At 33.2% G+C, this 14503-nt stretch overlaps 1 protein-coding gene across 3 annotated transcripts; it reads right to left on the bottom strand.

Moving 5' to 3' along the window:
* Positions 1-2053: 2053 nt before the first annotated feature.
* LOC136986631 (uncharacterized) lies at positions 2054-13540 on the bottom strand. 3 transcript variants are annotated; one of them, XM_067284212.1, is made up of 11 exons: positions 13357-13540; positions 13232-13271; positions 12535-12850; positions 11677-11880; positions 11178-11516; positions 11013-11089; positions 4730-5022; positions 4467-4592; positions 4263-4396; positions 4038-4189; positions 2054-2514 (listed from the first exon to the last, which is right to left on the bottom strand). In XM_067284212.1, exons 1-11 carry the CDS (start codon positions 13447-13449, stop codon positions 2090-2092), a joined length of 2199 nt encoding a protein of 732 aa, XP_067140313.1. In that variant the 5' UTR covers positions 13450-13540; the 3' UTR covers positions 2054-2089. The 3 variants fall into 3 exon arrangements, with proteins under 3 accessions (XP_067140313.1, XP_067140314.1, XP_067140315.1); XM_067284214.1 differs by lacking the exon at positions 2054-2514 and having other exon boundaries at positions 4040-4149; XM_067284213.1 differs by lacking the exons at positions 12535-12850; positions 13232-13271 and having other exon boundaries at positions 13357-13539.
* Positions 13541-14503: the final 963 nt, after the last annotated feature.

Here is a 14503-nt window from a genome sequence, read left to right on the forward strand (position 1 = left end):
TTTTCGGAAACTTTCGCTCGCGATTATTTTCTGCCACTGCGTTGTAGCGAGGCATTGACTTAAATGTGACCCAAGTGGAGAGTAATGGAAGCGATATTGCGGGCCACTTGGTAGCGGTATGTTTGGTCTTTAGCGCAGTCACCTCAGAAGAAAGCGCCGAATATACCCAGCCAAACATCGATATTCAGATGTGTCCGTGACACACGCTTGCTTTCTGAATATCCCGCTAGCAAAGTGGTACATTCAGAAGGCAAGCGATTGTAATCTGTTTTTAATTTAGTAAGACAGCATACATTGCATTCGACTATATTTGGTTGTTCTTTTACTCTTGGTAAGTCAGAGATGTCAGTATTAATAAGAATATACAATATCCGTAAAAATAGTTTGAATTCCATAGATTTTTAACTGTAATTTATGGAATTTTATATACCTGCGGAGCGAATTTATAATACGCGTGACAGAAGTGGCACGTTGGGCGATGTCATTTGATCTCTACTGTATTTAACCGATGGTGTCGAGTTATCAGGGTGACGACTTATACGGACTCGACTGTAATAATAGTAATAGTAATAATAAACACCATTTGTAGTTTTCCAGCAATAACTTTAATCACAGAACAAACATTTTCGGCCAAATTACAGGCCTGAAGCGGGTCTGTAAAATGATCTGGAACAAGGATCGCAAGACTGAAAATACAAGCATAAACTGTAATTTACTAATATGTCGAAAACACGCATTTTTTATGCAAAATAGTGAGAATTGTGCAATAAATGATCTTGCCAAGACGGACTTTAATTTGAAATTCAAAAGATGAAATAGAGAAAACATAATGTAAACAAGAAATTAAACACAAAAATAAATCAAATAAAATAAAGATCTCCAAGTAATATGAATAAATAAAAATAAAAACAAAAACAATAATAATTTAGTTCAGCAATTTTGTTTATTAAGTATTATTTGTTTAAGTAAAAAATATCACATTTTCTTTGATATCAAGATAATAAAAAAAATAAACAAATAGCATTATTGAATTGATGTCGCAGGCCGCAACTAATTATCTCGCGGGCCGTATCTTTGACATGCCTGCTTTATACGATTATCATTACACAATTAAATTGCTTCAAAAATAATTTTAAATAATTATTATTTATTTATAATAAAAATAGTTTATACATCATAAATGATTGTTTAAATTATTTTTGAAATAGGTTTTAGAAGCAATTTAATTATAGTACTTAATACGGAGAATAAAATCAGGGCAAGGGTAGGTTCATGATAGCCTATATTTTCCTAACAGTCCGATTTAAACATAATTTGGAGCAGATCGACCAAAAAACTAAAAACAGACACAAACATTCCATTATAAATACTGCATAAAGCCGACAAGAGACCGTCTAATCCAACAGAATAAGCAATTCAAATGGAACATAACGGCTCCGACGGAACGGTTCCTTACTCATATTAGTTCCAAAATCTTATCCCTACCCTCAAAATTAAACTCGTTTGCCTTTTTATGATAATTTATAATATAAACATTATTTTTTAATAACACTGTATATCATAACAGATGGCGTAATATCGGACTGCCGGATGGCCGAGCGTTCTAGGTAGCAGCCTAGGGATACCTGGGTTCGAATCCCGACTGGGTCGAAAAATCCCCAGGAATATTTCGGGGGATGGTCCGTCCGGATATGTCGGGCACCGTCCCTCACCACCCGGCCGCCCTTTTGTGGGCTTGGTCGATCCTATAATGGGCTAGGCCTTCTTAGTGCCCACAGGGCGAAAAGTTAAAAAAAAAAAAAAAAAGACGAAATATGCAACTTTAACTTCGTGATAATGTATCTTACTTGTTAGTGTTTCTTACATATAAATACTGTTTTAAATAAACAAATTTCTCATAATTTAACAAAAATTACTCATCTTAAGCTTTTGTTATTATTTCAATTTTATATCGTGTCTCTTAAACATAAGTACTTTCGCCAGAAAAGTTACGTCACTCGTTGCTAGACTTTTTTTGTTGTTGTTTAAAGAAAGGACATGATTTTATAGCTTTATTAAACAATTGTATTAGAAGTTAGCTACATCATAGCTATTTAGTAAGATCCAAAAGCTTTGAATTACAAAAACAATCATGTTTCTTGGGAGGTTCGCTTTCGAAAGAAATTTTCCAAATATCTTTTGAATATTTAGAATTTAGTAAGAAATTCCGAACGTAAGAATCGCTTGAAATCTTGTAAAGAGTTAATTTATAGTGCAGCTTTTCGAGATAAAAATTAATTCTTCTGTAAGTTTCATTGTATGATTTCGGATACCGAGCACAGCATTCCAACAGATTAAATGTACAGGGAGGAGAATGTTGTATTCTTTGAAATGATAGTTCTGGTTTTGAAATTGTGTGACTTATTTCTTCAGTTTCTTCATTAATTAAATCTTGAACTGTTCTTTCCATTAAACATCCTTTTGATATTTCACATTCTGCACTTCGTTTTGCCGAATAATTGATAGAAATTCGATCTGAAATTAATTTAAAATGTTTGCTTTATTTTTTTATTTTTATTTGTTTTTGTTTTACTCATTACTCACAAGATTTGTTTATAAAGTGGTTGTAAATTGCGACCAAACTATAAAAATTTTCGAACATAATTACTTTTTTTAGATTCGATTTACTTTTATCTTTATACAACAAGCAATTCGTAGTTTTACCTCAATTTTGTTTCATTAAAGACATTTCTGAGGCCTAAGCTTAACACCAGTATCCAATTGCAATAGAAGGCTTACAATTGCACGTACGCGCTTAAGAGATTAATATTCAATTAGGGCTAGTTCAAGAATTTTTGGCGCATTAGGCAGATTTTAACCTTGGCACCCTCTTGTTTTACTACTAGACGCATTGTGCATTAATAACCTGCACACCTACATGCGATGGTTCTGAATATATACATAATAAGTCTAAAAATAACTGATAAATATTCTCAAGAGTTTAAATGGTTCTGGCTGTAGTGCCCCAAATTTTTTTGCCATAGGTGACTCCTAGTGTGCCCTGCATACTAGCTCGGGCTTGCCTTGCATGTAATAAACTTACGCATGATATGACTTCATAAATGCAACATAAGCTTTCCGTTGCTACGATGCCGAATCTTCAATATTACCGAAAGTATCACAACATAGCTTTGCGAAGCACTATTGTGAAGTCATTTCGTCATACGAGAAGTCGTTAGACTTCTCGTATGACGAAATGACGAATCTTGACAAGAACTTAAATCAGGCTTAAAAGATTCTCAATGCAATTATACACATCATCAAATATTTAAAAATCATAAAATGTAAAGTATTTATGATTAGCAGTTAAATATATTTTAAATGCATTGTCAACAATTCTACTATAAACGAATGGCTATTATTACTAAATATACAAACCACTCTTCGGATATGATATGAAAAATTCGCATAGATATCATTCGTATAAAATATTCATGAATTTCACAAGAGAAACAATAAACGACTTTATATATTATTTTCGTTTGAGAGCGAGAATGTCAAAATAGAAATATTTTAACATTTTTAAAATACTTTTTCTATTTTGTAGGCATCTAGAAACTTCTTTAATTACAATAATTTTAACAACAAAAACTTTATAAAATATCTTTGGACCATCGAGAATTTTAACACATTGTGCATTGCTATAAAGACAGACGTAAATACAGACGCTATGTTTTGAAATTATTAAAATCATCAGTCGGCATTTCCGTAAATTGTTATTAAAATATTAGACTGTGTTAATAGAACCGAAAATAATAACAATAAAAGTAAATAAACCTCTATTCAATGTTTACATTTTCTATTAAATTATAGATTAATTTTTGAGAGACACATCACTTTTGCGTAATGTAGTCTATATACGTTTAATAATTATGATTTTTATAATAATTTGAAATACGTGTATATTTATAAATAACATTTGATTTTAATCGAAAACAAATTATAGCTGAGAAAACATGATCCATTGAAAAAAAAAATATTACGATAAAATCACTAACTTGGAATATTTATCGGTCTTTTCCATGTATTCCAAGTTTCTATCGGTCTATATTGTGATGTTGCGCGATAAACATTAAGAATATCACAAAGTAATGGAATTTCAGTTATATCCTGTAAACAATGCGAAATATTTTGAAATTCTTCCAGTTTTCTAAATAACATAAAATATTATTTTTGTTTTAAATATAAATTATACAATTGTGTTTAACCACAAAGCAATATACCTTATGTATTGTGGATACTCTTCTCGTAAATTTCTCCAAGTTGCTTTTAATCGAACTACTGGAGGACTGAGCAAGCCGGATATGATAGCACTCGCCGAGTGTTTGTTGTTTTTCTTGTAACATTCGTCCGCCCACTTAAATAAAAATTCAAATTATAAATAATATGTTAATATTTAAAAACTGTAAAGTATTTTTAATAAATACCTCGATTACTTTCAATATGACCTTCACTCTTTGTTTTCTTAAATTTGATTGAACAATTTGATAGCTTACCAAATGAGATATTTTTAAGTAAAATTTCAATAATTGACACAAGTTGGGGCAAGTTATCTGGAAATATATATTTATTTATTTTAGGTTATGTATACATATATTCTCACAAGATTTATCATCATTCTATACATGTATATTAAATATATATATATATATATATATATATATAACTTTAAAAACTTAGATATTGTTACCGAATTAACTGATGATGGTTTAAATATTAGTCGGGCAAGTTCTTCTGCTCTAAGAGATAAAAATAAATTTGTATCGATTAACGTGATTTCATTTGCTAACAATTTTGTAGGCATATCCAAAATTTGGAATGAGTGGTTGATTGAAGTTGATGATTTAGTAAGTTCATATCTTTTCTTAAAAAATACTTTTTTATCGATTTGATTTATCCACGCTAGATGTAATATTTTGTTGTTTTTCAAATATATATTCTTCTCTAGTTTAGACTGAATACATGAATATATAAGTTTTATAGCTGGAAAAATAATACTTAATTAATTTACTGTACATTTATATAGTTATGTAAAAATATATTTTGTAAAAATTTCAATTTCAACATATAACTTAAGAACTGATTACTTAATCCGATGCACAGCACATATAAACGCTATCTCGCCTGTCTCTTTCTACACATCTCTATTCAATTACAGTAGACCCCCCCTATAACACGGTAGATACGTTCCGTGTTATATGGATCCGTGTTGTACGAGTCCCTTAAATATATGAGCCAATCACAGCCTGACAACTGTGCAGTTTAGGGGCTACGGCTGTTTGAAAGGTTTTCTTCCATAAAATTAATCGATTCTAAAATAATTTGACTCAACATTTCCAAATCACGTATAATTTTTTGGGAATAATCCATATAAACTATGCTATAAACAAAAAATTGTAGGATTACCTACTGAGTGTGCACCGTTCGACGACGCCATTGCTTAAGCTTCTTTACGTCGCGGAGCGACTCATCGAACGGCGTATGAGTTTCCTGATAAGTTATTCTTTCTGCGAAGAATTCGCTGAACTTTGGAGACATCATTAATAGAAATATAATTTTTATGGCCGTTGAATAATACTGTAAATGATGTTTTCACAAGAACTGTATAAAAATACTGTATACGCGTCAAGGTCGTCGCCAGAGGGGGGCAGAGGGGCAGTTGCCCCTCCCTAGACATGAGAAAAAAATTATTTAAATGCTAAGTCATTTATTGCCCGATTTATAATTCCCGCGCGAAAAACCCAAGAAGATTATGTTTTAATTAAAATAATCTTCTTAAGCTTCTTAAAATTTATGAATCGTTTTTATTTTACCTACATACAATTCATATCCTCTATCAATTTATATCATCTTGCCCCCTCCTGGCCCATTGGCTGGCGACGCCCTTGATACGCGTAGCGCTGGACGGCAGCAAGTAGTTCGGCTGCTAGTCCACTATTGGTCCAGATTCGACCGATCTTGTTGCGACACGAATCGGCGATGACGTTTTGCCGTGTTATACGAGTCTCTTTTAGCGTGTTATACGAAACCGATCGCAATTTTTTCACTGTGTTATAGGAACCCATGTTATATGAACCCGTGTTATAGGGGGGTCTATTGTATACTCATTCCGTGAGTATAATTGTAACAACTTGTATCAAACGGGTTAGCCAGCATGGATGGAGTATAAGGAACACCACTAACACCAAAATTTTTTTTTTTCTTTTTTTTTTTTTTAACTCTTTCCGCCCTGTGGGCACTAAGAGGGCCTCTTTTAGTAGGCCCATTATGGGTTCGGCCAGGCCCACAATGGGGCGACCGGGTGGTGAGGGACGGGGCCCGACATATCCGAACGGACCACCCCCCGAAAAATTCCTGGGGATTTCTCGACCCGTTCGGATTCGAACCCGGGTCCCCCAGAGCGGTAGGCTACCACCTTGACCGCTCGGCCATCCGGCCTCCTAACACCAATACTATTCACGAAAACAAATGGGAATCCAGATTTATTCTATGAAGACACCGGGAGGCATAATGAAAAGGTTCGACATCATAAGGCTATTTGTTCCATTAGAACAGTGTTTCCCAACTTTTTTTTGTGCTATGCCCCACCTAAGCCTTTCTAAAATTCTTATGCCCCCCAACACATACGTTGAAGTCTTTTGGAAGGTCTCTCATTGTCATGTTCATTGAAGTTTTTCTTGCACTTAATTGCCACACTGTTTTATTGTAACCACGATAAAACCCAATCCTTTCATCATAGTCTTTTGCACTTTCCAGTCATTGCCCACCTCCAGGTCTGGGCAAAGAATGTCCTTTCTCCTCTTTCACCGACCTCAGGGCCTTGTTCATCTCTTGTTCTCGGTGGTTCCCAGAATTGTTAATCCCACCCCAAGGGAAAAGGGTTATAAAGGGAAGTTCTAGTAGGAAAGGGAAACAAAGAACAAAGAAAATTAAAACTAACTTAAATCAATATTTACAATATGGCATACAGCGGCTATACGGTTAACTTAAACTCTGGATAAGTCCATTTTCGAATTGCCCCTCTTAACAATCAAATTGCCCCTCTGTGGGGCGTGGGCCCCACGTTGGGAAACACTGCATTAGAATAACTAGAACTGATATTATGAGACCCGAAATTAGAACGCGCAAACTTATATTTACCTCTGTTCAGTGGTGATATTCGAAATATTTAACAAGGGGTTCGCAAGCAGAAAATTTTTCCCTGACAATCACCGACGAACGAAATGGAAGTTTTGGCTAGAAATAAATACAATACATTTTCTTGCAACTATATATCTAACAATCAGTGGCGTATTTAGAACGTAACGAGCCATGGGAGAAGGCCAGGTAACAATAGTATTTTAGAGCTGTCGACTTTTTTTTTTTTTTTTTCAAGGCAGAGAAATTCTTTACCGCAATATGGCGCTTCTAGAAATAGGCACATGTATGTCATCATCTCTCGAGATACATTATACTTTTTCTTTCGCTGTCCATAGCCGGACACGTGTTCCACAGCCACCTTGTATTGTCTCGCGCGCGTGGCATTCCGGAATCTCTCTTATGACTGGATCTACTTTCAAGAACTCTCTTGAATCGATCGCGATTAAACCTCGATTGAAACAATCGAGAGAGATCGCACCAAGACATACTCCCTGACCTTGCTCACAATCTAGATTGAAATGCTCGGAGCAAACGGGGTATAAGGCCCTAGTTTAGTAGTATTACAGAGTATAATACGCATATTTTAATATAGTTTTAAAAAAAACAAACCCACTGAGAAATGTTCCGTGCGTTTAACAAAGTTTGGGAAACTGAAAATTTTAACAACGGGTTCGGCCGAACCCGCTCGGAAAACTGAAAATTTTAACAACGGGTTCGGCCGAACCTGTGCGAACCCGCCGAATATCACCACTGCCTCTGTTACCTTTGGGTGTAGCCACTAACGATGTGGATGAAGAGTAAACTCTTAAGATGTTCTATATACATATGTCGAATAATAATATCTCAGAAAAATTATAACGGAATATTTAATGTCATAAAACTTACATTTCAGAGTATAACAAAAATAAGAACAAAATTCTCAAACAAACAAAAAATTATACAGTATTTCCTAACATCTTGATCGCAACAGAATTAGAAACATTTGATTTTTTTGTATTTCTTTTCGTCCCGTGGGCACTAGAAAATTTGTTTTTAGCAAGCCCATTATGGGTTCGGCTAGGCCCACAATGAGTAGGCCGGATGGCCGAGCGGTAAAGATCGCAGCCTACCGCTCTGGGGGACCCGGGATCAAATCCGAACGGGTCGAATAATCCCCAGGGATTTTTCGGGGGGTGGTCCGTTCGGATATGTCGGGCCCCGTCCCTCACCACCCGGTCGCCCCATTGTGGGCCTGGCCGAACCCATAATGGGCCTACTAAAAGAGGCCCTCTTAGTGCCCACAGGGCGGAAAGAGCTAAAAAAAGGCCCACAATGAGTAGCTGGGTGTTAAAGGATGAGGCCCAACATATTCAGACGAATCACCCTCCGAAGATTCCTGGGGGTTTTCGATCACCCGAAATGAGCTGTCACCGTAAACGTTCAACCATTCGAACGTCAATGACAATCATTTGGTCAGTAAAATGAATGATAAATTAACCAATCATAAATTAATAGATATAGGCCTAAATAAATTAATAATAATAAACCATACATTTTCGTCAGTCAAATGATTTCGATAGTCGGATGGCCAAAGGATTAAGGTCCCAGTCTACAGCTATAAGGGACCCGAATCTGGATGGGTCGAAAAACCCAGGTATTTTTTCGGGGTGGGCCACACTAAGCCGAACCCATAACGGGTTTGATAAAAAGGCTCACAAGTCGAGAGAGAGACGAATTTCAAACGATTTGAATCATTTGTTATGATAATATTTAAAAACATAATTTCCACTAATTTGATATTAATTCTTAAAATTTTATCTTATCTTTGTGCCTTTTTGTATTGGAAGCCTTTTTTTATATGCCGAGGCCCACCAGTGGCCAACGGTTCCGTTTCCTGAACACTGAGAGTTCGGTCGTGGGTTTGCGCTTCGCCAGGACGGCCTGGCCTCGTGGTCTTCCGAGTTTTCTCCACGTTTGTAACGCCTGAATAGGGGCCAGTTACCCTTAAAAAGACCCCCCGGAAGGCATTCCCCTAGGCAGATTGGCAAAGTGTTGCGTTGCCATAACTTAACTAAATAAACAATTCTGATATACCAATTTTAAAAATAAATGGGCTAAATCATATCGTAAGATGTAACAATACAAAAAACTGACAAAAATTTAAATTAATGTTAATTCTCTGCACGTCTGTAAACTCAAATAAAGCAATAGATTAAGATACCTATCAAACCATGTATCACAAATGCTTTTAAAATTAATATATTTATTTGTATAATCCATAATAATTGTACAGATTAAAATGTCGCAATTACATTATGTATGCTTGTATGCTTTACAGTTAGTAGAATGGCCAACATATTGCAGATTGCTACTACTTACACATTTATGATAATAGTTCTATATGTTGCTTTATTGTGTCAGCATAAAGCAACATAAATCACAACACGGTTTCATTGGTATCAAAAGTTTTATATGTGTAGAAATTATAATATGGTTATATTTTGTAGTTTAAAAAATACGAATTCCGTTCTGATTCATAGCATACAGTATAATGGGACCACTACTGGCAAAAACAGAAAATTTTTAAAATTAGCCAGTAGTGAACTGGACTAAACCATTAGTAGTTAGTCGTGGATTTGCGCATCATCAACGGAGGTGACACTAACGCGTGACGTTTTCGTGGTTTTCTTCTTGTCTACCTCTTAGATATGAGTCAGCTTCCCATTAAAAGTTCTTCCTTAGCAGATCGCCCCAATTGTCTTATACCATCAATCTAGTCTTGAAATTAGTTAACCAGTTTTGGTAAAAACAATTTTTTAAATATCCGATGCCAAATCGGTTTTCAGACCAGTTCAAAATCACTTTGAATTCAACAGAATGGGCACATTTCAGCATGCATCGGTAAACGATGCATGCTGAAATGTACAGTACAGTACACCGGTAAACCATTTAATAACTTTTTACTGGAACATCTAACAACCAAGCGCTGTTCGCTTCTGGCATCTTGTTACATAGGCTATTGCAGACTTATTTTGTTAAAATAACTTTGAGTAAATACGAGCGAGTAGTATAAATAGTATTAATAGTACTAATTATATAACCACGGAGGCGGCCATTTTGTTTCATCACAGCTCATATCTCCAGCCCGATGAGTGCGATGTAGATGTGGCGATTTGCTGCACCGATGAACTCATCTGTGAATATCGGACACATTTTACTACATCACGGTTACCGATGCGCCGTTTGATGCATATTGGAATGTATCCAATGTTTAGGTCAGCCGGATGACTGATGCAGTGAAGGCATCAATCTATCGCTCTGGGAAACTAGTTTGAATCCAGGTGGTCGGAAAAAGCTATGAATTTTTCATGGGAGGTTCGTCCCAAATATTGCGAATATTGTCCAACACCGGTCGCTCCCATTGTGGGCCTGCCAAACCCACGATAAGCTTGATTAAAATGTCCGAAGAATGAAAAATCAAAAACCATCACACACACTCAGTGGCGTAGCGTGGGTGTCAGCAGCCCGGGGCGGAGGAAAATTTCGCCGCTCCCTTATTTAGGTATAAGTAATGAAAAATTCCGTACTCATTTCAATCGGTCCGAATCATAGGTACGACAAAAATATGAAATGAAATGGTTCAAATTTTTACAAGATATTATTATTATTTATTGTGAAAAAATGCCGCCCCCACTACGCTACGCCACTGCATACACTACATAACGGTAAATATTTTTAAGAATAAATCTTTTATAATGAAGCTCAAAAAAGCACGACCTACAGCTATATAGAAATATTAGATTTCCATTACATCTTATTTTATAGATTTATTTTAAAATTAAAAAATAATTTACCTTTATTGATTTTATATTCTATGGACTGTATTTTTTCACGAGTCCATTGTTTCGATGTCGAATTTATAAAATGCATTCTAAATATTCGCAAAAATTAAAGTTAGCTCATTTTATGAATTTTCAAATTTCACTTCCACGTCTATCTTAAAATGCAAACATTCTTACCTCATTATTTTAATTCTATCTTTATACATTAATCGTCGACTTAGCCGATTCGAACTGTATCCAATGAAAGAAAGCAAAGGATTTTCGTCCAACATCCAAATATCGAAAGAGGAGTTCAACGTAGGAGATAAATAATATTTTCTCTCTATAAAACTAGGAGTTAAATCTTCCAAAGACGCATAGACATAAGAACGCAAATTAAAAGATTCAGATATTTTTACTTCCGAATTACATTTTCGTAAATGAGCTAATTCACAAGTTGTTCTTTTCATCAGTAAACTGGTTCCGACATCCAAAATCGGAACTGGCTTTATTCCATTCAATGGAAACGTAACGCATCTAGATAATTATTTCAAAATGTTTATTCAGAAGTATTTGTCTATTTTATAACAAAATAGTCAAATATATTTCTAGTTTACGAAATAAATCTTATTTTGAGTTGCAAAACATGATTCAGTTCTATCAGCAATTTTTGTAGTTAATATTTCAATTTACTTACGAAGAATGAAGAGAGAGAAAAAATAACCGATCAGATATATCTGGTACTGTAGGATCGGGTAAACTTAAAGTAAAAATGCAATTTTCATTAATATTTTGACCAAAACGATTAATTGGAATTAATTTATGTTCTTTATAATCATCTTTTAATCTGGAATACGATTTTATTTTTTCATAATCAAAGTAAGAATGTACTTGAAGATATCTATAAAAAATTTATTTATATTAATGATCTATAATAGCTTATATTGCTTGCTAAATATTCTAGTTCAAGATCCATTACTTTCTTTTGAACTCTTTCCGCCATGGAGTGGACAGTGAGGGCTAAATCATGTTCAACTGCTGCGAGCGATTCTGGCGGTTGGGGTGTTCACACCAATCAATCGCACATTAAAGTTAATTGTCACCTTCAGCCGCTAGGGTCGCTCTGGTGCGGCGGACAAGTTTTAAAGCATAGAGTACAGGAATTGTCCACTCCACGTATACTTACTCCATGCTTCCCGTTCTGTGATCAATAAAGCGCAATATAAATTCGGCCAGGGCAAAACACAATGGGACGGCCGGGTGGTGAAGGACGAGCCCGACACATCCGAACTGGAGTCCGTACATACCTGGAGTGGTGCACATATTTGAATAATAATAAAAAAATAGTATATGGATTTTGAATTATTATTATTATTAGAGATTTAAAGCAATGCATATTTATTATAATTTCTGAATAATAAATTTAAGATAAAACTAAAAATCACAATTTATGATTTTTAAAATTTCCAACAGAAATAAACTATTTGATTTCGAATTTAATATTAAAATTTTTTTTATCAATACTTATAGTAAAAGCGTAGCAAAATTTATTTACTTTGATACTCCATGAATAATTGCATAAGACTCGCGGAGCGGTTTAGAAAATTCCATTTTAAATGCATTCAGAAAGTCACACCATTCATACCAAACAAATTCGGGTAAATTAGGTGACATTAATAAATATAAACGCTGCTTATTTTCTCGATTCTGATTGATGACAATTTGTTTTTTACTTTTGTTAATTATTACATCAGTTAACGGGACTTTCCTCAGCAAGGCGCATCCTTTTTTCCAGCTGGGTATCCTGTTACACCAACATGTCTTGCAAAAATTTATAACAGTCAAAATCAGTAGATAATCCTTAGTTAAACCTAAAAGAACGAACGATTTATTACACAAGTATTCAAAACAGCGAAAAAAATTTATTGTTCATCAGAAAAAAAAAATTCCATTCAGACAAAAAATCCTGTAATAAAATATTTAATGTAAATTTATTCCATGATTGAATTACAAATCTTCATTTTTTCTAAGTATTATATTATTTCTAAACTTTATCGAGAAAAATAAGAAAACGAAAGTTAAGCATAAATGCGTAAGAGAATTTTATACGGTTTTAATTTATAACTCAAAGTCCGAACAGATTTTCACAATTTAGTAAATGATGTATAAATGAATGGGCTATTTTCTTGTTATTTATGTATTGTTTTTCTAAAGCTGATTTATTTTAAAATTACTTAGAAAATATAACTTACCAACGACTGAAAATTTAACGATTCTTTCTTTATCGATAATCTATTCAAAAAAGTTATGTAAAGTTTCATAATTTTGTACTTATTGTTTAAAACTTTATAGAACATTATTATTTTAATTGACCTACCTGAACAAAAATATCTTCCTTAATAATGTCATCATTGAGATTACTTATTTGTAAACGATTTTTCAGTAGCTGAAGTTTTTTAATTGAAATCATTATCTAATGATAATTTTTTAAATCATAGAAAAATCCAAAAGTAAAGTTTAAAAATAGTTCGAAACAATTGGACTTTGTAATATAATATTTGCTTTCATTATTTTGTAGGATATATTGTTGCTTTCGATTATTTTGACAAATGATTTATCAAATTTCAATTCATTTTTTAAAAATATGTAATTGAATCAAGGACATTGTACTGAATTGAAAATATATGAAAAATAATTCCAGCTATCAAAATGCAATACAGTGTATGCTTTTTATTAAAGTTTAATAAATTAAAATTTTAAAAAATAATTTAAAGGCAAATTAAAGAATTTAACATTTAAAACTTATTTTTATTTCACAGTTGAAGTGTTTAAATGCTATAGTATGCTTTTTGTTTTCTATTTTTTATTAATAAGTAAACTGGTAGTTTATTTCATTATATAGGTATAATTCAGGTTTTTAATAAAAATCTTCATTTTTAACTTTATATTTAGAATAATTTCTCTTTTGAGATCGATATTCATTAGTATAGGATGAGATCATATATCTGAAATCAATGGAGTATTTTTTAACATTTATTTTTAAGTTATATTTAAAAATGCTAATGTCTTTTATAAAAACAATTATTTTTCTAAAGATTAAAACATGCATTCATATATACTGTATAATAATAATGTTTATCAGTTTAATTATTTTACTGTTCATAAAATTTAGTGTTCTAAATGCCCCAAATAATGAATTTTGTTATATTTATATATATTATAATTTAAAATATAGATTATTATAATATTGCTTGTTATAAAATATAAATTAAAATTTTATACAGAATGCATCTTGAAGTTTCTAAACATAATTTTTCCCTCTATTGTCATGAATTTAAAATGCAAAGAATTCAATATATTAATTTATTTATTTTAAATGCATCAATAGTAATGCCATAAAAGACAAGGGATTACTCCCCCATTATAATAAAATGCAAAAACTCCCATTAAAAAATATTTTAATTTTGTAATTGTTATATTATGTTCATACTCTATGGGGCACATAAGATAACAACTTGTACAAT

The sequence above is a fragment of the Centruroides vittatus genome, unplaced genomic scaffold (genome assembly GCF_030686945.1).
Source record: "Centruroides vittatus isolate TY-2023 unplaced genomic scaffold, ASM3068694v2 scaffold_1167, whole genome shotgun sequence".
NCBI classification, from domain to species: domain Eukaryota; kingdom Metazoa; phylum Arthropoda; class Arachnida; order Scorpiones; family Buthidae; genus Centruroides; species Centruroides vittatus.

Bases quoted from the DNA above. Each gene is read 5' to 3' on its own strand.
- LOC136986631 (XM_067284212.1), bottom strand. From the start codon at position 13,449: ATGATTTCAATTAAAAAACTTCAGCTACTGAAAAATCGTTTACAAATA. The intron at 12,851-13,231 runs GTAAGTTATATT...TCGTTCTTTTAG, and splicing joins CGTTAAATTTTCAGTCGTTG to GTTTAACTAAGGATTATCTA. The intron at 4,190-4,262 runs GTATATTGCTTT...TATGTTATTTAG, and splicing joins GAGTATCCACAATACATAAG to AAAACTGGAAGAATTTCAAA.